We start from the raw sequence: 25,028 nt of genomic DNA on the forward strand, positions 1-25,028 counted from the left end.
CAGCTTCAAGGAATTGTGTACAGATCCTTGCAACATGGGGCCGTGCATTATCATGCTGCAACATAAGGTGATGGTCGTGGATGAATGGCACAACAATGGGCCTCAGGATCTCGTCACGGTATCTCTGTGCATTCAAAATGCCATCAATAAAATTCACCTTTGTTCGTTGTCCATAACATGCGCCTGCCCATACCATAACACCACCGCCACCATGGTCCACTCGATCCACAACGTTCACATCAGCAAACCGCTCACCCACACGACGCCATACACGCTGTCTACCATCTGCCATGTTCAGTGAAAACCGGGATTCATCTGTGAAGAGAACACCTCTCCAAAGTGCCAGACGCCATCGAATGTGAGCATTTGCCCACTTAAGGCGAGACACTACAGGTGAATAGGTTAATTTTTTTAACTAGCAGATATCACCATGAAACTTTGCCAGTTGATTACCTACATTAAGATGAGAAAAAATGTATTACAAGTATTCTGTAATTTAATTTTTAAACCTGCAAATGAGGCATTATCTAATTAAATATGCACTAATTTGCATATATTTAAAAAAACGAAATCTGAGTATTGGATAAAGCCAGGTTCAAAATTATTTTTTCATTGTGTTCACATATTAGATGGGGAAAAAATTACAGAGGGATTTATGAATATCTACTTTTGTTATCCTGTAAATCAGAATATACTGCCAATAGCCTTAAAATTGATTTTCGCCATGTTTTTTTTTAAATAAAATGTTATATAAATCAGGATGGGAATAATATATTTACAAATCCCTCTGTAAATGTCTTCATAATATAACTAGGTACAAGACTGGAAAGTTTGGTGTATATAGGTGCTACTGAAGTGGAGATTTCAGACTTGGAGTATGAGAGAAAAGTAATTTTGAGAAAACAGGCTTTAAAGATTTAGCATCAGCCAATGAGATTGCGCATTTAGAGTAAAATCCCCCCTTTTACTTTTACGATTGGTTGCTGATCAAAAGTAAATGACCATATTTGGATCCAGCAGTATTGTACAGGAGAGAGAGAGAGCTTTCTAACGGTGTGTGTGATGACAGGGTGCAGATCGCGATTGCAGAGCAGAGGGATGATTTATAACGACAACTTTTGATGAATTTATGAGAATCTACAGACGCAAACAGACAAAGTGTTGTAAAATAAAGACCTAAATGTGAATTTTTGACTTTTTTCACCACAAGTCTGACAGAAGACATGTTATTGAAGACAAATATCCCCAAATCTCAAAATTGGCCAGTGACAAAAAAAACAATGTTTTTGCCTGCTGTGGCTCGCCTTAAGTCGGTTACGATGACGAACTGCAGTCAGGTCGAGACCCCGATGAGGACGACTAGCTTGCAGATGAGCTTCCCTGAGACGGTTTCTGTCATCTTACGCAGAAATTCTTTGGTTATGCAAACCGATTACGGCAGCAGCTGTCCAGGTGGCTAGTGTCAGACGATCTTGGAGGTGAAGATGCTGGATGTGGAGGTCCTGGCCTGGTGTGGTTACACGTGGTCTGCATTTGTGAGGCCAGTTGGATGTACTACCAAATTCTCTCAAACGCCTTTGGAGACGGCTTATGGTAGAGAAATGAACATTCAATTCACGGGCAACAGCTCTGGTGGACATTCCTGCAGTCAGCATGCCAGTTGCGCACTCCCTCAAAACTTGTGACATCTGTGGCATTGTGGTGTGTGATAAAAGTGCACATTTTAGAATGGCCTTGTATTGTGGCCAGCCTAAGGCACACCTGTGCAATAATCATGCTGTCTAATCAGCATATTGATATGCCACACCTGTGAGGTGGATGGATTATCTCGGCAAAGGAGAAGTGCTAGGAGAAGTCACTAACACAGATTTAGACAGATTTGTGAACAATATTTGAGAAAATAGGTATTTTGTGTACATTGAAAAAGTCTTAGATTTTGAGTTCAGCTCATGCAAAATGGGGTCAAAAACAAAAGTGTTGCGGTTATAATTTTGTTCAGTGTAATTCAGTGTTCTGCATAAATTGGCATTAAAATTTCCACACATGTAGCCTACATTTATTTGTATGCCTAATATGTCGAAAATGTAAAACGTTTCTTGTCTCCACTCACTTAGTCAATCAATCTATCATCAATCATGTAAATGCATATTTTCAATTAAAAAAGTCCATATCAAAGAAAAAAAGTCAAGTAGTTTGCCTCACTGAATGTTACTGTCTGTCGTTTAACATTTCTAATGCAAAACAGTTGACAGGTATTAAATGGTTCACTATTTACATTTTACCTCACCCTCTTTCAATATGAAACTGACGCTTTGCACTGGAATTCACCTTCTGCTTCTGTGAACAGTAAACCCCGCCAACTTTGATTTGATTGGCCATCTCAATCATTTTGATATTGACGAGCACTGTTTGACTGCTGAAGCAGTTTAGACAACATTTTTTGTCATCCTAACAACATACCGAGTGATGCATAATGGAGTGCCTATGATGGTTACGGCCCTGCACCATGGCTGCATTTATTTGATCAGAAATACAATACAACAGTAATATTGTGAAATATTATGGCAATTTAAAAGTTTGTAATACTATTGCAATTATTTTTCCATTTTAATATATGTAAAATAAAATGTAATTTACTCTCGTGATGGTAAAGCTAAATTTTCACCAGCCATTACTCCAGTCTTCAGTGACACTTGATCCTTCAGAATCATTCAGATATGCTGATTTGAAATCTTCTTGCACAGGCTTAAAAATTTTATTCACTCTGTTGTCTTCCTTTAAGTCTTGAGTGTTTGAATTGGCTTCAAGCAGATGACAGTAGTAAACACTGTGCTGTGTGAAAGAATTTAGCCTCAGGAAGCATTGGAAAGGTTCAGTGAGGACTTAGTAGTAGTGAAGGCTGATGTCATGGGTTTTAGCTGCCAAATCACAGATGACCTTGAAAATGGCCCTTAAAGGGCAGGGACGTCAATGTTATTAAAACCAGTCAGCTCTTGTAGGAATAGACCATGGGTTTGCATTTTAGTACTATTATTTTTTCCCTTGTCACTCTTCATTTTCTCCTCAGTTTCTCTGTCCACCCAACCTCCAATTATTATCTCCTACTTGTCTAGTGCCTCTGCTCCCTTTCTATTCTCCTCCTCTTTTTCCTTGATTAAGTGGAGATGGGACTACATCTAAATTTAACCACACTTCATCTCCTAGCTCCCCCTGCTGTGTCTGATACTCTTATCCCTCTCAGACTAATGGTGGGAAATTCCTTATAATGTCAGTGTAATTATTATATGGAGGAAACATGGTATTTTACCTACTACCTAGTTTTTCCAGCAGTGTTTGTGTGTTTTGTTGCACACCTCCCGCCATCTCTCTTTTTTTGCTACCCTTTCTATGTTCATCACCCTTTTATTCATATTCCTCTGCTGTTCTTCTAACACTCACTCACTTACAATCCTTTCCATACTGTCATCCTCACCAGCAGACTCTCCATTCTTAGGTTGGAAAAGACAAAAAAAAAAAACACATTTATGTTTCAAAAAACAATGCAAAGTGAAGTGCCCTTAGGGGGCTAAAGTCTGATACATGCCCTTTTAAGCTAGAAAGATACATTAAAAGCTTTGCAGACTTGTCGTCATTATTTCCTGGAGAACCCTGATGGGTAGGTGGCATGGATGGATGGACAGATGAGCGACCTGCTTATTTTTGCCTCTTTCTCATGGTGCCCTTGGCAGTCTAACCACTAAAGTTGCATTTCAGACTTGCGTGGTCACGGCTGCTAACCTGCGCGACTGTACTGTCTGGCTCACCCTGATTGCTTCAGTCCTGCTATCACCTAGTTTGCTCAAACACCTGCTGACCTGGATTCACAGCGGCAGGCTGTCGGCTCGTCAGGCAGGTTCTGATCCAGAAGCACGGCAGCTTTGAGGAATGGAGTCAGCCAGCTGCATAAAAAACAGACAAACTAAGACAAATGAGCATGTCAGAGTGCTCAGTAGCTGCACACTGTACTCGCTGACCTTACCTGATTCACTGCTTCTCTGGTCTGAATGTCAAGGAAGTTTTGCTCAGCGGAAGAACTCCAGAATTGTGGTGTTTGTTAAAACTCTGGGGGTGCTTGTTTTATCTTTGACTTAAAAAGTATATGAATTGTGATAATAAAGAAGCAGAATTTAATTAATTTTACAGACATTTTCTTCAACACTAAAACCTAACAGAATGAAATGTGTAATTCAAAATACAGGTAAAACACCTGTGAAAGATCAATAAAGAAAATTCCTCTAAATGAACACTGTATTTTTATTGTATTTTTATTAACTGCATTTTTACATTTTCTAAGCAAAATGTCAGTCGTTCTCCCTTGTGCAATAAACTTGCTGACATGCCATGTGTTGTCGGTGATTTTCATTGTCTTCTGGGTGACTGTTTCTAGTCATTTCTAGTTTGTTGCTAGGGTGTTGGGGTGGTTGCTAGGTTGCTTACTGGCCTAAGTCACAAGAGCTCACTTCTCAAGTTTACATGATAATCTGGTTCCTAGTTGACAGATATGGTTGAGTCTTTGGTTGAATTTTTTTCTGCCAATTTTATTGTCCACCAGATAAAAATGATATGTCTGGTTGACTTGAATAGTTGAATAGTTATGACACACAGACTAACTGAAGACATTCCAATGGGACCATTCATTTCTTAATTGTATTAAGCTCATCTTTGAAATTTGGTATGCCTGAAGTTCATTAGCTTCTGGATGAATAGCCAGTCTGATTAGTGCCAAATGGCTTTGGATGGAAATCCCAGATTACACATTCTAACTATTGCAATGACATAATTAGTTTCCATCAGGATCCTTGGTTGTGGATTCAATTTTAGGGATTAGGACATAAAAAGGACAGTACTGCAAGCAGACTTTTTTTTTTAAACCAGCAACAGCCCCAGCAAGCATACACCTATCTCCTTTCCTTTCAGTAGTTGAGGCAAGGTGACAGTTTTGTGACATAATTTAGCTTATGGTGTTTTCTACTCTAAAATGAGTTTCATCATCTTTTTATCACTCTGAACATTTGGGGTGAAATTCTTGAAAACTAATAATTTTTTTTTCAAATGTTAATATGCATAATTGGTAATCAATGTTACAACATTGTTGTATTTAGGAATTTATTAAAACTTAAATATTTGCACAGCATTTTTTTTCCATTGTGGAGGCTGAGATTTTAAGCTTGCTACATAAGTGTAACTTGGATACTGAAATATAGCTAAGTCACATACAAAGCTAGCAATGATTTAAAATAAATGCAAAATTTAGGACAACAGAGGGGGAAAAAACAGGGATATTTTAGCATCCGACAATGGCAATACACAGTCTAGTGCTGCTAGTCAGTGATTTTAATGTAGAATGTTGTTGGTTTATTCTGAATAGGCCTAGGCCATAGTTCACTGTTTATTTCCCTTTGATGGCATGAAGCTTCATTAATGTCCAATTTTTGCCTTAGTGGTTTTGTGTTAAAATATCATTTCATGCTGCAACATGCCACATTTGTTTGGACTTAAACCTACAGACATGCTTGAACACAAAGCTTTCTGTGATGAATGAGATCATTTACATCTTGCTTTGTTGCTAAAATGCTTTACTAGAACAACTCTTTCTAGAATGACATAGAAGTTTTCTTCATTTGTGGTTCACATGGTGCTTAATGTTTTTCTTTCCCCCCCCCCAAGGACCCTTCAGTGGCCAAGGTCAGTGGTGGGAGGAAGAAAACGGTTTCCTTTAGCAGTATTCCATCAGAAAAGAAGGTGAGCAGTGCTGCAGATTGCCTTGCCTTCATGCAGGGTGGCTGCGAGCTAAAGAAGGTGCGTCCCAACTCGCGCATCTACTCGCGATTCTACACTTTGGACCCTGAGCTGGCCTGCCTTCGTTGGGAGCCCTCCAAGAAAGATGGTGACCGAGCCCGACTTGACATCTCCGCCATTCGGGAGGTTCGCACTGGGAAAAGCACAGAGACCTTCCTCCATAACGGCCCATCAGATCACCTGGCTGAAGAAGCAGCCTTCTCCATCATTCATGGTGATGAGTATCAGTCCCTGGACCTGGTTGCTCTCTCTGCCGATGTGGCCAACATCTGGGTGACAGGGTTGCGGTATCTGTTGTCTCACCCTGGTGCCATTGGAGGAGGGAGTGGAGGGGATGGAGGGGTGGGAGAGTCCAGCATTGGAAGCAAGATGAGGCGGAACTGGTTGAGGTCAGAGTTTGCTCTGGTTGATGAGGATGGACATGAAATCGTGTCTGAAGATACGGCAGTGGCCACCATCTGTAAACTCTGTCCTGGAATTAAGGAGGCAAAGGTAACACATTTCCTTATTGTTCAGTTTATCAACCACAAAATCTTGTATTTAATGACTAAAGGGTTTCAGAAAAATCCAAACAATACTGAATAGGTGACTCCCCAAATTGTAAGCAGTTTCTATGTGGGACCCATCAAATAAGAATCATAGTACTGTCCTATAGCAACTGTCGAACCGCGCCTGGGCACGTAAGGAGCGATCACACTAGTCAAACGAACCAGACTTTGGGGGTCAAATGCCCTCGGGCACGGTTCAGATCGCCTAGTGTGAGTGCACCCTTAGTCAACCCTGCTGAGGCGCACAGCAATTGTTGAGTTTTGAATATGTCAGTAGATTCATATGTGTGTTTGTGTGTGAAATGGACAGCTGGGGAGAGGAGGAAGACAGACCGAAGCCACAGGGCCAAGTCTTTGTGACAGCGGGTGTGAGGCATCTGCTTCATGTGTCAAGAGAGACAAGTAAAGGCAAAAAGGGCAAACAAACAGGGCTAAATAGGAATGACTCGCTTTGCTTCTGGCCGTGTCCTAATCTTAAAAAATGCTGGACACGATACAGGCCCTGTGAAGAGCTACTGTCCCTGAATTTATTTGACAATATTCATTTCATATCACTATATGCTGCGAGCTGCTTGTTTGATGTGCTTCTTGTTCGTGTAATAGTTTTGGACTGTGATTGCTCATTAATTGGAGGAAATGAACCCCCAGCATTCCTTTTTCAAGTAACAAAACCTGAAAAAGTGATGAGACAGGCTTGCAACATAAACAGATAATAAATACAGTAGATTGCAGAACTCTCGAGGCCTTGGTCATCAGTGATCATCTCTCACTTGACAGCAGTTCTTGTGTTATTTTATTTATCATTCAGTATATACTTTCAAATTCAAAGCAAAGCATCCCCCCTTGAGCAGTAGCACAATGGTCATAGTTTGTAAATTGATCTTTTCCTAATCACACTTTAAAACAAAAGGATTTGGGTTACTAGCTCAAATTGTTATCCATAAATGATCTAAAACTTAAATACATTAATACCTCTCTTTCTTTATTTTCTTTTTATCAGGTGCGTTTGCGCTTTAAGGAAATTCAGAGGAGCAAGGAGAAGCTAACGTCTCACGTTACGCTGGAAGAGTTCCAGGAGGCCTACTGCGAGTTGTGTACACGACCTGATGTCTATTTCCTGCTAGTTCAACTCTCTAAAGACAGAGAGTGCCTTGACGCTCAGGACCTGCGTCTTTTCTTGGAGACGGAGCAAGGTCTGTCATTGGCCACCAATGAGGGCTGCTTAGAGCTTCTTCGGCGCTTTGAGCCCTCTGCAGCTGGACGTGAGCGAGGTTTACTGGGATTGGATGGCTTCACCCGCTACCTACAGTCAACTGAGTGCCAGTTGTTAGACCCTGAGCATCAGAATGTGTGCCACGATATGAAGATGCCCCTGTCTCATTATTTCATCAGTGCCTCCTACCGCTCCTACCTGCTAGATGACCAAGTGCATGGCCGGGCTGATCTTGGGGGGCTCATTCGAGCCCTGCAGGCTGGCTGTCGGTGTCTGGAGCTGGGGGTTACAGATGGGCCAGAAGGGGAGCCACTATTGGGTGTAGACTATGGTACAGATGGAAAACATCATCATCACCACCACCATCACCACCATCATGGTTCTGTTACTCTGCGCAGTGCCCTAGAAGTAGTCAACAAATATGCTTTTCTCACCTCCCAGTATCCTCTGCTGCTGCATCTATGCCAGCGTTGCTCAACTTCCCAGCAATGTACTCTTGCGCAACACCTAAAAAAGGTTTTTGGATCCAAGCTCTATACCCCTGAATCTCTGCCTGTCAGTCTGGGAGGTCGCGCAACCACTTTGCCCTCTCCAGAGCAGCTAAAGGGTAAGGTGCTTCTTGTTGGAAAGAAGCTGCCCCCAGAAGAGGAAGGTTCTGAAGGAGAGGTATCTGAGGAGGATGAGGAGATTGGTGGTGGGGGTCCTCTGGCTGGCCGAAGAATGACTATCCCTGGGGAAGAGGAACTAGGGGTGGTCCTTGTTGTCCCCCCACCCCCACAGCCAAGGCGCCTCCGTTTGCGGCGTGAATTGTCTGATCTCGTTGCCATTGCTCGTACTGGAAGTCGCAACTTTTATGCTCACCGAGCGAGTACTCAGCAGTCCCAGCAGCATTCTCCCCCTTCTACTCCTTCTACACCAGGTACACCTATGACACTTGACCCACCCTACTGGACCCTGTGCTCTCTCGGGGAAGGGGAGGCTGGAAGGCTTGCTAGCGAGAGCCCAGAGGAGCTTGTGAGCTTTACCAAGCGTAATCTAACCCGTGTGCGGCCAAGTTCAGTAAGGCTAGACTCTAGTAACCCAAATCCACAAGGCTACTGGAAAGGAGGAGTGCAACTGGTTGCGCTCAACCAACAGACGCCAGGTGCCATGCTAGACCTGACCCGTGGCCGTTTTATGCAGAACGGTGGGTGTGGGTTTGTGCTTCGTCCAGCAGTCATGCGAGAGGAGGTTTCCTACTTCAGTGCCCAGTCACAAGGCTGCGTGCCTGGTGTACCACCGCAAACACTCAGGGTGAAGGTCATTAGTGCCCATAGTCTACCCAAACCACAAGGCTCTGGTGCCAAAGGAGAGGTCATTGACCCATATGTGGTGCTGGAACTGCATGGTGTGCCTTCAGACTGCACAGAGCAGAGAACTCGCACTGCTGCCCAGAACCAGGATGACCCACTTTTTGACGAAACGTTCAAGTTCCAGGTGAGAGAGAAAGACTATTACATCATGAATGTTAATCAGATTGATTTAATGTGTGTAAAGCCACCTTTTCACTATCTCTGAGAGTCACATACGATTTTAGCATTTTGCCCCCTAGTGCTAGTTACATTGAACTTTCAGATTGGTTGTGAAGCAGCTGTTTACCCTCTGCAGCAATGGCCTTCTGAGATATATAAATATATTCAGACAAAACAAATGACCGGCAATACATCTGAAAGAAAAACATATTTTATATTTTCTATGACTAATCATTGTAAATAATTATTAAACAAATATAAAATAATTATTACTGACATAATTATTTTTAACTGCCCATTTTACAGAAATCGGGTTTTTGAAAAAAAAATAATTCACATTTTCGAGATTGAGATGAAGGACTTAGAGTCTGTCATTTGATGTTTGTCTGGGTTAGTGAAAAGATTGCATAAGAAAGAGATTGATAATTGAGACATGGGATGTATTACATGATACCTTGCCCAGTGTTTTTTTTTTTACCCTGTCTTCTGTGGTGTGGTCACTGGCATGCAATGGTGAGCTTCTCTGTGTGTATCAGTCTTGAGGGAAGAAATCAGAATTATTCAGTCAATGAGGCAGCAACTGAGCCATATCTCACTAATTACCTACTGCATGCAAAATTGACAGTTCCGACTGTCAGCTCAGCTATGCCATATCATATAACATATGTACGCACTGACCTCCTTCAGCAGGTTGTAATGATGTATTTGACAAGGTGATTCCAATGCATGGTATATTTTACTGCCTTTAGGTAAAAATCTCACTGACTTTTGTTTCTGTAACAAATTTTTTTATTGTCACTGTTTTTTTTAGTTTTTTTTTTAATAATGTCAATCAGATTTTCTCTCTATGTAGTTAAGACAAACATATCCTGCCAGTATTTGATGAGTTTACTAAATGTTAGCTCTCACTGGTTGCTGCACTTGTTTTCATTTCTTAGCATGCATTAGCCTGAGCTGACAACTATAACAGAAATGTCACATACATGAATAACATGAATGTATTGAGTACTGACCTGTCATCCACAACAAGAATGAGGTCAATGGATGCAGTCTGTCCTCATGGTTTCACAGGGATGACGCAAGTGTGTACAACTTAACACAACTCTTTCTAGCTCGGTAATTAGGGAAGATCTCCATCAAAACTTAATAGCCGGCTAACACAAAAGCTCATGCCCTGGATTGTAGTTTGTAGATTGTAGTCTAGATAACTCATTGCACTGCTGTATAAGTGGGTGCCAGTTTCTTCCAGCATAATTCTTTTTCAATGGTGTGGCAGAAATTTAGACAGCTTTAATTACAAGATGCAGATCAAGGTTGCTTCTTGGCACAGGTGAGGGTTTATTTTACCTATGAAATCCAGCAAAAAGAAGTGGACAAACATTCAGGCTCAGAGCTCTGGGTGTGAAGTAAGACTGCTGAGCCAAATCCATAAATTTGACATAGTTCGTCTGAGGAGAGTTAGTGTGTGTTTGAGTGAATTATCTTGCTAGTAATTTTGTCAAGTGTAAAAACATTTTTTCATCAACAAGTACAGACACATTCAAGAACCTTTAAACATGCTATCATCATGTATTTTTTCATAGTTTTTTTTCATTAAACCAGAATCCATTAGTTGTGCTAGTTATCCACAAGTTTCTTAAAAAAGCAATGTGGACAGGCATGACCGCTCTGTTTGTCTCTTGCCCCATTTTGGTCACATTAAAAATCCTTGTAGAAACTACACAGACACACACACACACACACGCGCGCACACGCACACGCACACGCACACACACACACACACACACACACACACACACACACACACACACACACAGACACACACACACACGCGCGCACACGCACACGCACACGCACACGCACACACACACACACACACACACACACACACACACACACACACACACACACACACACACACACACACACACACACACACACACACACACACACAACAAACCAGGGCTGCATTTCCTAAAAGCATCATGAGCTAAGTTGATAGAAGAGAGACCATTGGTGGAAATTGTTCTACGACCTACTAAGGCTTACAATGCTTTTAAGGAAACACAGCCCAGACCTGTTCTCATTATAAGACAGAGTTAAATGTAAACATATTCTGATGTTGATGGTCACAATAATATGATTTTTGAACACATCTCCATATACCTTGCCTTTCATAACTGAAGCTAGAGGACATTTGATGCTTTAAAATTAAAATATCCTTTAATACATTTAATATATAAAGACGTTTTTGTTGTTATTATTATTAATTAGCTTTTTGTCTTTATTAGATTGTACAGTAGAGACTTTGACAGGAAAGTTTAGGGAAAGAGAATATATATTTCTGTATTTATTGCATGTTTACTTTGCACAATGTTTGTGTTTGTCATGTACAAACCTGTTAAATGCTCTGCACCACTGCTCTTAAAGATACAATAGACTCATAGACTACAAAAAAAAAACTAGAAGATTAATAAAACACTTTATTTCTATGAAAGTAATAATCTATTAAATTTTTTGGCTAACAGAACGTAAAGCAACGTTAATATAAAACACTCTCACAAGATAACAACAAAAGTCTTACAGTATGTATCGCCAGCTACTTTACTTCCATGGTCAGTAAAAACCTTTTGAATTGGTTTTTACACAATAGAAATACTGTTCTGTGAGTAGACAGTTGTAAAAAAAAGTGTGGGTGAGACTTGCCCTTGGTGCTTATAAATTTAAATCCCCGCTATTGTGATATAAACCAAAGACTGTGCCATATGGTTATTTGAAGAGGAGATTTTTTGAGGGATCCAGTGAAATCACAAATATATCTCTCACGCACACACTTTTTCTGTCCTGGGGGATTGTGCCTCTTGTTTGCATTTGTTTTTCTCTAGTTGCTTGGAGCTTGAGGACGTCATACAATTATAAGTCATGGGAGGGTGTACACCTATCAAAGTCCCACTAATAAACACACACACACGCACACGTGCACACATGCACAGAAGCAAGTGTGCATCCCCTGGTGGGATCTGATAGAATGCTTTTGCATCTCTTCCTGTGGCCTTTTCCACTAAACGCACAAGTCACTGAGAGCTCTGTGCCCCTAAGGATGCCAGTCTCACTGCCAGGTAAAGTTTTCTCAATACAAATAGTCTCAAAGCAGCTTTCATGATTTTCATAAGGTTTATAATATTTTATTATCATGCCTTATAGTCACATTTAATAGATCATAGCTGGGTGATAATATAGTTCACATTTTGTGACCATCCAAATCCAAGCAATTGAGATTTGCTATATATCACTTTTTGTGAGTATACTGTATGTATGCCGATAAAGTTGGATATGCTTATATAACTTAATATAAAGAGCTGGCTGATAATGTCTCTTTTGGTATGTAATGTGTAAACATGCTACCATGGTATTACCATGGTGCATGTCTGAAAACATGGTAATATCATGGTACAGTTTGTCTGCGGAGTGCATGAAATTTGTGCGTCCATGAATACAAATGTATGTGATTTCTGAAGCGAGAAGGTTCTTTGAGATGTTGCACACCTGTCTTGAACTGTCTTGAATTTTCTCTTGTTTAGAGTTGTCCAGGAATCTGTGTGGGTGTCTTCTGCCAGCTGAGGCATTTTATCTTTCTTGTCTCTGTTTTCCTGCCAGATTTCTCTCTCTTTTTTTTCTTTCCTTAATATGAATATGCATATTCAGTGTGACATAACTCTTTTGTGTCTCATTTATTTTTTTGTGTTCACTTACAAATGTCCTCACAAGGATGTTGTATTTTTGTAAAATTTGTCCCCATAACGTAGGGTACATGAAACGCACACACGAACACTTTTCTTTTGGATATGTTCGAATTAGTAATTTAAGTGATATTACTTTGAAGTGCCATTTTTCTGACACAAAGGAAGCAATGAAATGCAGACTTCCTGTTATTGCGAGTATGCTTATACAAACCAATAGTTACCCAATAATTTTTGTACTTTGTTTCGACCTGTAACAGTCCCTCAGTTATTCATGCCATTTTAGATGTATGGTTTTGTTTAATTGTGTCTTTGCTTATGTATGTGTGTATGTCCTACATAGCCAGATGCCCAGGTGATGGTGTGTGTGCATGCTAAGAATTTCCATATTTAAATAGATGAGACTGTGGAAATGCACTTTATGCAAATTATATTTAAACTACCATATTTTGCTGTGTTGAAGTTGCACGTTTGGCTCAGTGGTCTGCACTAAATTTGGCATGCTTCATATTTTAAAGGGACTGGTCATGTGTTAAGTGTCTGTTTACATATCCTAGATATTTCTTTCTCGTTACAGCTGCATCTGTAGAAATTTTAGTTCTAAAAAATGTTGCACACCTGAAGAGGCAGAATAATACACACTCTGTTTTATCTTTTCAGGTAAACATGCCGGAACTAGCCCTGCTGCGTTTCGTAGTTTTGGATGATGATTATATAGGCGATGACTTCATTGGCCAGTACACCATCGCCTTTGAGTGTCTACAGCCTGGTTACCGCAATGTGCCCCTTCTAGGCCTCGCTGGAGACCCTTTGCTCCATGCCAGCTTGTTTGTACACGTCGCCATCACTAACCGCAGAGGTGGGGGAAAGGCCCAGAGACGGGGTCTGTCCGTCAGGAGAGGTGTGCGGCGTGGACGAGAGTATGTCACCCTGCGTAACACGGGCATCAAAGTGCTGGATGACACTTTCCGCCCAGCCGGCGGACCTCTGCGAGAAGCTACAGACCTGCGAGAGGATGCGCTGGTAAGTGAGGTGGTGTGTGCTCAGACAACAGTAATACTAGCAATTGAACTTCTTCAATACTTGGCAGCCACACCCTGCTGAAAAGACCAGGTTACAATTTCCATTCTAGTTCAGGTTGGTTTATGTTGATAGTGTGGTTTGGTGTCGGTCAGCCTGGATGGTTTTACCATGTGATCAAGGAAATCCTGCTGGTTAAAGGTATAGTTCGCCAAAAAATAAAAATTCTCTCTCATGTCTTTCCATACCTATAACACAAATTGATCCAAAGGCCAAAAAAGGTTGTAAAACAAATCCATCTGAATTGGGCCGTTTCACCCAAGTCTTGTGAATCATATGATTGCTTTATATGATGACCAGATTAAAATTTAAGCTTTAATTTACACATTGATGGATCATTTTCAAATATTTTATTTTTTTCTAAATATTTCAATATTCAATTTCATATTTCAGAATATTTCATATTCTTTCTATAATGCTGTACGAGGGCAGCTTAATTTCTTTTTAGTAATGTTTTTCTTTTTAAATGGCTGTGATTGGACGAGGCCACATTAGGGTCAGGGTAGCACTGGTCCGCCCAGATTGACAGATGACTTAACCAGTCAAAACTTTCTGAATGTAATGGTTTGGAAATGGTGAGCAAAACAATTAAGTTGCTTTTTGTCAGTGCTATCAGTGGATCGTGCAGATAATTGGTCTTGTTTGAGTAAATATGTCTTGTTCACTAATAACTTGGCCATGTCAGACACTGAAAACAGATATTATAAACTTTAGTTAGATTATTGTAATTGTTTTCTTTTTATTAAACATTTGCTTGGCTCACAAGTAATATGTTCCACATTCTAAATTCTCTCACCTGAAGATTTTGACCTTTGTACTTGTTGTAAACCTTTGATGCAGAGTCACTGACAGATTCTGATGCTTTTATTTCATAATCAGCCAGTACAGCTGACATGAATTTCCGGCCTCATTTAGATCTCCATTCTAAACATGTAAAAACCAGACACCACCACACCTCCACACTGGAGTTTGGCCATCCATTGTGTAAGCGAAGCTCGGTTTACTTGCCATTTCTGTGGTTTCATCTTAACTTAAGTAATCAACACGCTCACTCACACATTTCTAGCATCTTGATGCGTTAATCTGAGTTTTCAAGCAAGCCCTAGAAATAAAACCAAGCGAAAAACCACAGTTTTGCTGGCCTAGACTCTGCGAAGTCAAGGTATGATTTGTGGGTGATGGTAAGGGGAGGAAGGATGGAGGGTAGAGTATCGGGGGGGGGTCAGGTGACAGGACCGGGATCAGATGCCACCGCAGTGTGTTGTGTGTGGAGGGAGAGGAGTTACTCCACGTTCATAATTACGGTGTTCATAAAAACCTGCTGATCCCAGAGATACACGCACACAACCAGGCAGTGACCCCAAAACCTATTTGAACCATTGCTTTAGTGTTATCTTTGCTATTATAGTTAACCATCTGGTCCCAAGGCCATTTTTATTAGATTTATGAATCTGTTACCTCACACACCACAGATATGTATCTCTTGCATTGCCATTTAAAACACATCAGACTTTTTGTTACATTTTTGTAATATTTAGCCCAAAATATGTACTTGTTATCTTTTATTAAGTTAAATGTCACTTTGTTTGAAATTTTCTTATCTAATGCAGTGACATTCATAATTTTTCAGTCTCCAACTTTATGGGGCCACTGTACATACACACTGGCCCCTCTTTGTCCTGCCATGCCTGTATTTTTTCCATCTGCTATTATTGTTAAGCCACAACAATGTCCACTTTATTCACACCCTATGGACTCACACAAATAAACACTGATATACAGACTGATCACCCGCATTAATTCTTCTGAACACACATACATCTCCAAATAGCTTTGGTAATCACAGGTGTGGGTGTGTGATCCTGTCAGGTGGAAAACAGAAACAGACTCTCTATCCCCCACACCATAATGAAGGGAAATGTATGATAAAAAGCTGAAATGCAATTAGCCTTTGACAGTAATGCAGACACAGAAAACAGTTACATCGCACAGGTTTATTGGGTCGCAAAGATTGGGGTCTGTAAGGTTTTATTTAAGTAATTAATACTTATATTCAGCAAGGACATTATTGATCAAATTATTTTTGTTATCAAATAAATACACCCTTGGTGACCATAAGAGACTTTCAAAAACTTTTAAAAAATCTTTCCAACCCCAAACCAAGTTAGAATATTAAAGATTTATTTCCTGTTTATTAACATGCCAATTCTTTTTGTCATGTTACTTGTCTTTATCTCTGCCACTCTGGCTTACTGAAATGTGTGGTAAAGTGTGTTTTCTTCTTCTTTAGAGCGTTACAGTGGCTTTTAAAGAGCAGTGTGGGCTCCCCCCGATGGCCACACCAAAGCAGTGCATCCAGAGCTTGGCCACGAGGTTGCAGACTCCAGACGGGCCCCCAGGGGCCACACTCACTCTGAAGGAAGGTTACCCATGCCTGGAACCTGTGGGCAACTTGACTGACGCCACTCGTAAACTGTTAAATGGTTATGACACGGTAAGAGAGACACATTTATTTAAGCCGTTTTAATGTCACGAGTCATTGCCATACATTTTTATTTGTAGGGCTGTAATGGTGGTTTCATTTAATATACTATAATAGGCCAACTTTATGCTTATGCTAAATTCCTCAGTTATTACTTATGTGCTGATAAAACTAAGGATGGAGAGACCTCTCATTTTTTACTGACAAAGCAATATTTTAAACATGGTATTTTACTGATGTAAATATTAACATTATCATATTGTCTAATATTAATATCTTAATATATCAGCTATCCTCCTCTCTGCATTACCTGCCATTACAATGGCATTTGTCTTTTTAGCCATCCCACATATATATGTGTAGGAGAAAGAGCAGGCTCTTTGGAGTGAGTTAGACATTTGAGGCTTTAGTCACCACCATCCTCCTCTCCTTTCGTAGGTTGACTGTTTCTCTGTCTCTCCCTGTGGGTTGACTCTGGGTCCTGTTGTGTGTTTTGAGACCGGGAGAGTCAGGCAGCACTGACTGGCAGGGCTACATTTTATAAATATCTTAACTGTGGGAGAGGGCAGCAAGGGTCTTTTCCGAAGAGTTTTATAGCTTAAAGATTACTTTTTCATAGTTCATGATGGAGTTCTCAGATGTGTGTTATGATTGAGCATCAGCTTTGTCTAAAGAATTATACAATAGTTAGCATACAATAAGAGTAGGCTACAGAGCTATAAAATGAATGAGCTATCATTTTAAAGCACAGATCAGTCTGGGAAGAATTTTTGGAGAAAATTTGTCCTTTGGGTCCACATGCTGTTAGCCATATTCATAAACTCTGTGTGTGTGTTCTATCGTTTAGTAATTTGGGGTTGATACATTTTTGTTAAATGTTTTTGAAGAAGTCTCTTATGCCCACCAAGGCCGCATGTATTTGATCGGAAATAAAAATGTAACATTTTGAAATATTATTGGAACTGTTTTGAATATATTTCAAAATGTAATTTATTCCTGTGATAGCAAATCAAAATTTTCAGCAGGAAATTTTGCCAGTCATCAGTGTCACATGATCCTTCAGAAATCAGTCTAATGTGCTAATTTTGTCATTTAAGAAAAATATTTCATTATTATATAAGTTTTTTAATGTTCAAAATAACAGCATTTATTGGAATGGAAATCATTTGTAACAATGTAAATGTCTTTACTGTCACTTTTGATCGATTTAGTGCATCCTGACAGAATTAAAGTACTAATAGTATTAATTATTTTATTACTTTAAAAAAAATCTTTCTGAAATATATGAACATATCATAACTTAGTTCCTCTCTGCATCCCCCAGATGGTCTCTGCTAACAAACAGCTGATTGAAAATGCAGATGGAGTGCAGGAGAGAATTGCACAAGTGCAAAAGGAAGGTGAGTAGATGTGTGGGGGGAGAAGGTGAGAGGAAGATTCATTTTTGTATTTTCTTTTCACTGAATGATGTGTCAGTTAGGCCCCAGAGGATGCGTGAAAATCTTGAGAAACAATTCACAGATTTCTCAAATTTGCATGCAAAGTAGATCTTGTTATTTACAACACTCACAGTCCCCTGCAATTGGCTTTTATCCTCAAAATACAATTCACAAAGTGTTTTTTTGAAAGGTATATTTCACAAAACCCACACAGTGCCCAGTGTTGATGAGTTACTAACTAGTGATGCTAATGCTATTAACTACATTTTCTCAGTGTAAGAGCAGGGCCATTGCTTGGGTTCTAGCACTCTACTTGCTGCTAGCCCCAAGTATTCACACCACCTTTCTTTTACACTAGTGATGGCTCTGTGAGAAAGTACCATTTTTAAAATAGCATAGCTTCTCCAGTAACAAGCCACAAGCTTTTTTCCAAAGCACGTTTGTTTTTGTAGCTTGACAAACCACAATATCGTTATGTGATATTGTATTGGGCATGCAGCTTTATAACCAAGTTAGTTAACGCAGTATTTAAAATGTTTAATTCAATTTAATTCATGTAAATTAAGTACTATTCAAGTGTGATCTAATCTGTTATCCTATTTGACATTCATTAATTTAAAAACCTTTAATGTTTTGGGGTTAAAAAATTACAACTCTTAGTAAATTATAATTATATTAAAAATATAATAATAATAAACATTTATTAGAAAATATAAAGACTGTCTCATATAAATGAGCATGTGTTTAGTTACTGATTTTTATTAGCTTGGAATATAGCTACAGTAACTGCTTTTTCAAAATAGTATCTTGATTATAGTTGAACTACTTAAAATTCTGATAGTTTGACAAATAAGGCTACAGTTTCAGATTAGTCGATTAGATTAAATTATATGAACACTTACTATTGTTTCTACCTGTAGTTATACAGTTATTGGGACTTTTGTAAAATCATAATAAATGGATGACAATCTCAAACAGTGTAAGAGTATTTAAGAAGTGTTGGCATTAGTGGCTAATACCAGGTTACCATGTAATTATTGCTGTATCTTATGGTATTTTGGAAGAAACTATGCTTACTGTGCTCATTTATGTGGGACCACTGAAGACTTAAGTTTAAATGGTTTCTGCAAGGACAAGAATATCCTCTCTCCGTTCCTAGCCTTATTATCTCTCACACACATATTATTTACCCCCAATTACACACATCTGAGGCACTTAGGTCAAAATACTGTGATTTCATGTCCTTATGAGGGTATATAGATGAAATGAGTAAGAGCGAGTACAGACAACACAGCAGATTAGGAGTGAAAGGGCAACTGACAAAGGCCATGCCAAAATTCATCCAGGGAAACACTATATTGCATAACCAGAGGATGAATGAATTCACACTACATAGCATCCATTATTTGTCAGCTCGGTTCCTGCAGAAGCATGTTCACGCCATAAATGGCATTTTGAAAATCTCAAACCAGAACAAAAAAGATAAAATGATACATATGTTGCATATATGTTTGTTTTCTATGTCCTCTCAGGAATGTTGCTTCATGAAGACCTGCCCAGGTTAGGAGAAAAGGAAAATCTGAAAGGCCGAAAACAGAGTAAAGCTGTGGAAAGTTTCACTTGGAACATCACTGTGCTGAAGGTAAATACCGTGAGCTTTTTCTTCTCTCCCTCAAATAGCCTTGAATTTTTGGATGATGTTTTCGCTCTGCTTTTAGATGAAAGGGAGAAGGGCTTTTGTTGTTTTGAAATTCTGTCTCCCAAATGTAAGTTGTTTGACCTTATAAAATACAGTGTGTGTGGCGGACTTTCCAAATGAGAAGGCAAAAATCCTCTCTCAGGGTTTGGGGGACTTTTAGATAAATGTATATTCATGTTCCAATTCCATTTGATGTTTATGGCTTAAAAGATTATGCAACAACATATGCCTCACACTTGGGACTATAAACAATACCATAATGGTTATTTTGTATGTGTATGTGAAAATACTAATTTGAAAATACTTGAAAACAAGTCTCTTCAAAGTCGTTTAGCTATTATTAATTATTGTCAAGACAGTTTCCATGTCCTGTAAAGGGGACATACTTTTAGTTTTTTCTTCTTTTTTTTTTTGAGGTCTTGTTCTAAAAATCTTAGTTTTCATGATCATTCCCCAATTTCTTATTGATGTTTGTAACTTTACAGAATTATACAGGCTGATTTTTGCTGCTGTGGCCTGAAGGCTTGTATGTGAAATAAACTTGTATGTGAAAGATCTTTTCTTCCATATTGTTATGTACGTACTACGTACGAGTCTAACTGATTATCGTAAAATTAGAAAGCTGAGGCGGGAGTGGTTCTCTTCAGATCGATTGATTAAAACTAATGAGGTCTAAAACAAAATTAAACATTTACATGGATAAATAATTCACAATAAGATCTCTAACATGCGTATTAGAAATAGATAGGATTAATTTCCATTTCATGCCAACTTTAATATTTTTTTTTTAACTTCTTCATACTCCTCTTCTTCATGTCTCCTCATGTAAAAAAAAAGAGCCTAGTTATTATTGTTGTTAACATGTTTAAGGTGATGTGGATAATTGTTTTCGTTTGCAAGTGTTTTGCAAGTTTAAATTATGTAACTCACATTTTAGACAAAATATTGCTTTGCCAATCGAAAATATTGCTAAGTGAAGCCAATATCAACAAAACAAAAGTATGTATATCATACATGCTTTTTCATTCCTGAATGAATCAGTGTTATTGAACAAATCGGTTTAGTGAATGATTCAGTAACTTACTCATATAACAGTCACTTGTTTCCTGAATAAATTAAACTGCCTGTAACAACAAATCAGATTCATGCACCAGAACTTACTATTGTATAACTTTATAACAAACCCGGTTCATATAATCTATCTCTCTCTTTTTTAGGGTCAGTGTGACCTACTGCGCAGTGCTAAGATGGATGCTTTGGATACGTTGAGGCAGCTGGCTTTGGCCTGTGAGGCATCTGGCCTGATCTTGACCTCTGACGGTCAGTACACCCCTCATGGCCTGTCCTACAGACGAGGCAGTAGCCATGGCAACGGTCGCATCTGAGCCTCAGAGACGCGCAGAGGGATTGAGAGAGCATTTATTCGTAGGTGAATGAATGGTTGAATGTTAGACAGACAGATATATAGGTGGGAAGATACAAGTAGAGACATTGGTCCTTTATTGCAATGGGTGCTTGTTTTTAGCACAGCATTGACCAGAAGTTATTTGAGGACAAAATAAGGAATGTTCTTATCAAGACCTACTGAATGAAGGACGTAAGAGGAATTAAAGCGAATTCCTCAGCGATATAAAATATCAAAAACATAGATTTTGCTGGAATGAATATCGTTCCTGCAATATTTAAGAGGACTTTAGTGTTGAACTCATCGTAGTTCACAGGCTAAAAATAGATAAACATTCTTTCGAGCATTTTGGAAAAAAGGATAAACCTAAAACTTAGTGGTTCCCCTAGTTCATGACTAAACCACCAAAGTGTGAGGTTTGTTTACTCAGGTTAGCACAAATACATCTCAGGAGCAATTTTTGGAAGCTCCAGGAATTTATCTCCCTCTGTGTTGTCACTCAAGCTGAGTCCACCAGCAGGACTGCACTGTTTCTGCCCCTAAGAATAAGCCCGATCCAGCCCAGCATGGATGGGATGTATCTGGTGCCTCTCCGTTGGAGGGAACCATATCCTAATCTTCCATCTTCACCAGTGACACGGATCATTTTCAACTTATTAACAATGATCTAATGATGGCTTTGTTAAAATACTGCTCATTGCTCCCTAACAGTGTTAACTGAGCCGGTTGCTGAATGGGACGACCTGTTCCGATTACACCACATTTCCCTGTAATCCGGACAGAGCTCAGCACCTGGAATTGGAACAATGTTTGCAACATATCTGTAAATAACTACATTTTGTGTCAAAGGTGACTTTATTCAGAACGTACATTCCTTGTCTTTAATGAATGAAGAAGGACAAAGACAAACTGAGTCCACTGGCAGGTTTTTTTTTTTTTTTTTTTGGTTGTTGTTTTTATAACGAAGTTAAAAATGCTACTAAACATGGAGGTTTGCTTCCGGATGTTTGATTGAAAAAAATTAAAAAATATTATAAACTGCTTTAAGCACTGAGAGGACTAAAATAGATTTAAAAAAAAAATCTAAAGTATAAACTGTTTTACAACTTTCATTGTGTAACATTTGACAGTGTTGTGTGATAGATAAGGAAAATGTTGGCAGGATTTTGTCCACTGCCATCAGACACTTACAATAGACTAGGTTTTAAAAAAAATATTTCTGTGTATTAACAGAATAACAGAAATGAGATATGTGAAATATATATAAAAAAAACTATATATATTTAATTATTCTTATGGTAGACATGTAGAAGTGTCCGTACGTTGTGTGCGTATGTGAATGTATGTGTGCAAGGGTGCTAATGTAAATGTGTATGAGACGTTTCAGTGGCACATGTTCTGAATCTGACCAATCTAGTGCCCGATCGATTCGGGCGGTGGTTTTTAAACAAAAAACCTGACTGTTGGTTGATATCAAACATTTTATTTTAGGAGACCAAATGAGCAACAGTGAATGTGTGTGGAAATCGTTAAAGAATTGAACAAGAAAAGGCATAACATTTCCACTCAAGCAGACTTCCTGTTGTCCTGTTTTATGTTTCCACAAGTCTTTTACTCTCCTTTTAAACTACTTTGTACTCTTCTCTACTACTTTTATGTATTTCATTTTCTCTCCCTTTATCCATGCCCTTGTTCTCTTCCTGTTCTCTCTTTCTGACTGAGGGGCGAGTGTTCCACGCATGTCCTGTGACTGTTTGTTCGTGTACATGTCTGAACTGAATGTTTACTGACTCCTAAAGTGTTCCTTAAAAAACAAATTGTTTGCTGAAGAGTGAACAAAATCATTTTGTGAATTATATAAGATAATTGTAGATAGTAATATCTTTAAGCTTCAAACATAGTTGTCCCCTTTATAATGTCAATGCGCGTACGTGCTTTTGCAACACGTAACCCTTGTTCCTCGGGACCTTGGACCTGCACCCTGAGGATAATGTGTACCTGCAAAAGGGACAAAATCTAAATAATGAATACCCATTTAAAGTATTAGCTTTCCGTTCCAGTTTAGATGGCGCTTGAGACCAATCAGATATGTGAAGTGAGTTGTCTCACTTTAGACGGGTACAATTACTCTTATGAGCAATCTGATACAAATACAACGTGTCACTGTCCGTAAGAGTCCATGACAAGCAGAACGAACCCCATTGAGGTGCACTTTAAACTAAACAGAGCAATCCATTTGGACCGGTCTATGATTCCTGCAGTATTAGGTAGTGGTTAACATCTCAGACGGTGCAATATTACTCTGCTGTTTGACGTTAAACATAATGACTAGTCTAATGAGGAGCATTAATCCAGCTGTCTTAATTTCCTGTTTCTGCTTTTTTCCGTGTGTGGTTACCATGCGTTTGTTGTGTCTGCATTTCCTCTGACTCTTAACAATGAAATATATTGTTTAAAATATTGTTTTGTCACATTCTTGTTAGCAGTTATTGTCCTTGTATAAATGGAGATTATTTATTAAAGGTGACAAGCGTGCATTAAACAAAGTAAACTTCAAAGCAACGTTGCTTTTATTTTGAAATGATGGTTTGTATTTTATAACATTAACAAGCTGATGTAACACAGATGTGCCCCAGACTAAATAAAGCTATCTTTTACTGACTCCTGTCTTTTCTGTTACCCGTAACTGTTCTGTCTTATCAGTACTCCCGGAGCTCTTTAGTCATTTAATGACTTGTGTTTGGGATGCCTATCTGGACCACTTAACATTATTAGTAGGGAAACGGTAGCTACATCTATCAATAATGACCATAGACAAATATCAGGATCAGCCAGCAGGTGGAGTTGTTTCCACTCTTTAAAATCAGAGGATTCTTATAGGCCTTGCTATTACAGGAGTTATATCCTCCCAAAAAACCTATAGTGATTATTTATTAAAACCATCTCAGATGTGTACCAGAGGCTTATTTTGACCTAATTGCAGTATAGCAACTATACAGAGATTTGAAGTATGTCAGAAATTGTACTATATTCAAGCTACTTGTGAATTTCACTTGCACACAATTACCTTTCCCAAGCGAAAAATTGTTATTTTAATTCCTTTCAATTGAATTTAGATCTTCCAAGAATAAATGATATATATCTCAGGTAAATATTTCATTTTTTGTTCATCTTGCTGAAACAAATCATGCCAATTAAGTTAAACTGCCACAAATTTTACATTTATATTTATAAAATCTATTTCAGAGTAAAGTTTAATTGACCTCTGTTATTGTCAAAATGTATCATCAGTCACCACAACACTGTATTTGACCTAAAGCCTTGTGATTTTTTAATAGGCTAATTGGCAATAATATCCATAACTGAAATTAACTAATTTGAGTAGTGTGAATATGGTTAATATTCAGTCTATAAGAAACAAATGTAAAATAATTACAATATATATGGTTCCTGTGCATCAAACCTCCTATTTTTGGATTTCATCATTCAAAAGGTACCTAATAATTAAAGCTTACATTTGCTTTTATAAAATTAAGAAGAAATGCATTTTTTTTTTCACTTTTACTTTTTTAAATTTGATACTTGGACTTTTAATTAAGTCAATTTTATCTACTTAATTTTAACCATTGCAATTATGATGAATGAACTAAGAATTAAAGTAAACTATGACGAGCTGATGGTCTAGCTTTGCCTGAATGCAATGCAATCACTATTATTTAATTTTTTTAATTATAGTTATTAATCTAAATCTGATTTCTCATATAGGCTGGCTGCTATCAACTGGGAAGCACATTTTGTCTTGTGCTGTATCCTGTTGTTAGCAGAATTACCTCTTGGTGGAGACAGTGACACAGAATAATGGTGCGAAATGAAAATCCACATCAACCTGGTAGGCTCCTCATTTAAAAAGGCTAAAAGCAAAAAACAAATTTAAAATTGTTATTTTTGGGAAGTATCTAAATTAAAAATATATATTTTTCTGTTTTCTTTCCTATTTTTTTATTTATTTATAGTTTATGCGTTTAGTGACATTTTTCATTTATTTGTTTTTGTCATGATTAAAAATTACTTTT

General features: G+C 38.6%; 1 protein-coding gene across 1 annotated transcript in view; it reads left to right on the forward strand.

Annotated features, from left to right (window-relative positions):
- Positions 1-23,616, forward strand: part of plcl1 (phospholipase C like 1) — a 61,409-nt gene extending 37,793 nt beyond the window's left edge. The window contains exons 2-8 of the mRNA XM_077216623.1: positions 5,707-6,330; positions 7,387-9,075; positions 13,511-13,873; positions 16,221-16,424; positions 17,737-17,812; positions 19,384-19,493; positions 20,768-23,616. Coding sequence (XP_077072738.1) covers positions 5,707-6,330; positions 7,387-9,075; positions 13,511-13,873; positions 16,221-16,424; positions 17,737-17,812; positions 19,384-19,493; positions 20,768-20,935 — 3,234 coding nt within the window. The 3' untranslated portion in view covers positions 20,936-23,616. The remainder of the gene's footprint in view (positions 1-5,706; positions 6,331-7,386; positions 9,076-13,510; positions 13,874-16,220; positions 16,425-17,736; positions 17,813-19,383; positions 19,494-20,767) is intronic.
- Positions 23,617-25,028: the final 1,412 nt, after the last annotated feature.

This window comes from Siphateles boraxobius, unplaced genomic scaffold (genome assembly GCF_051911475.1).
Source record: "Siphateles boraxobius isolate OS27281-9 unplaced genomic scaffold, OSU_SipBor_1 7, whole genome shotgun sequence".
Lineage (NCBI taxonomy): Eukaryota > Metazoa > Chordata > Actinopteri > Cypriniformes > Leuciscidae > Siphateles > Siphateles boraxobius.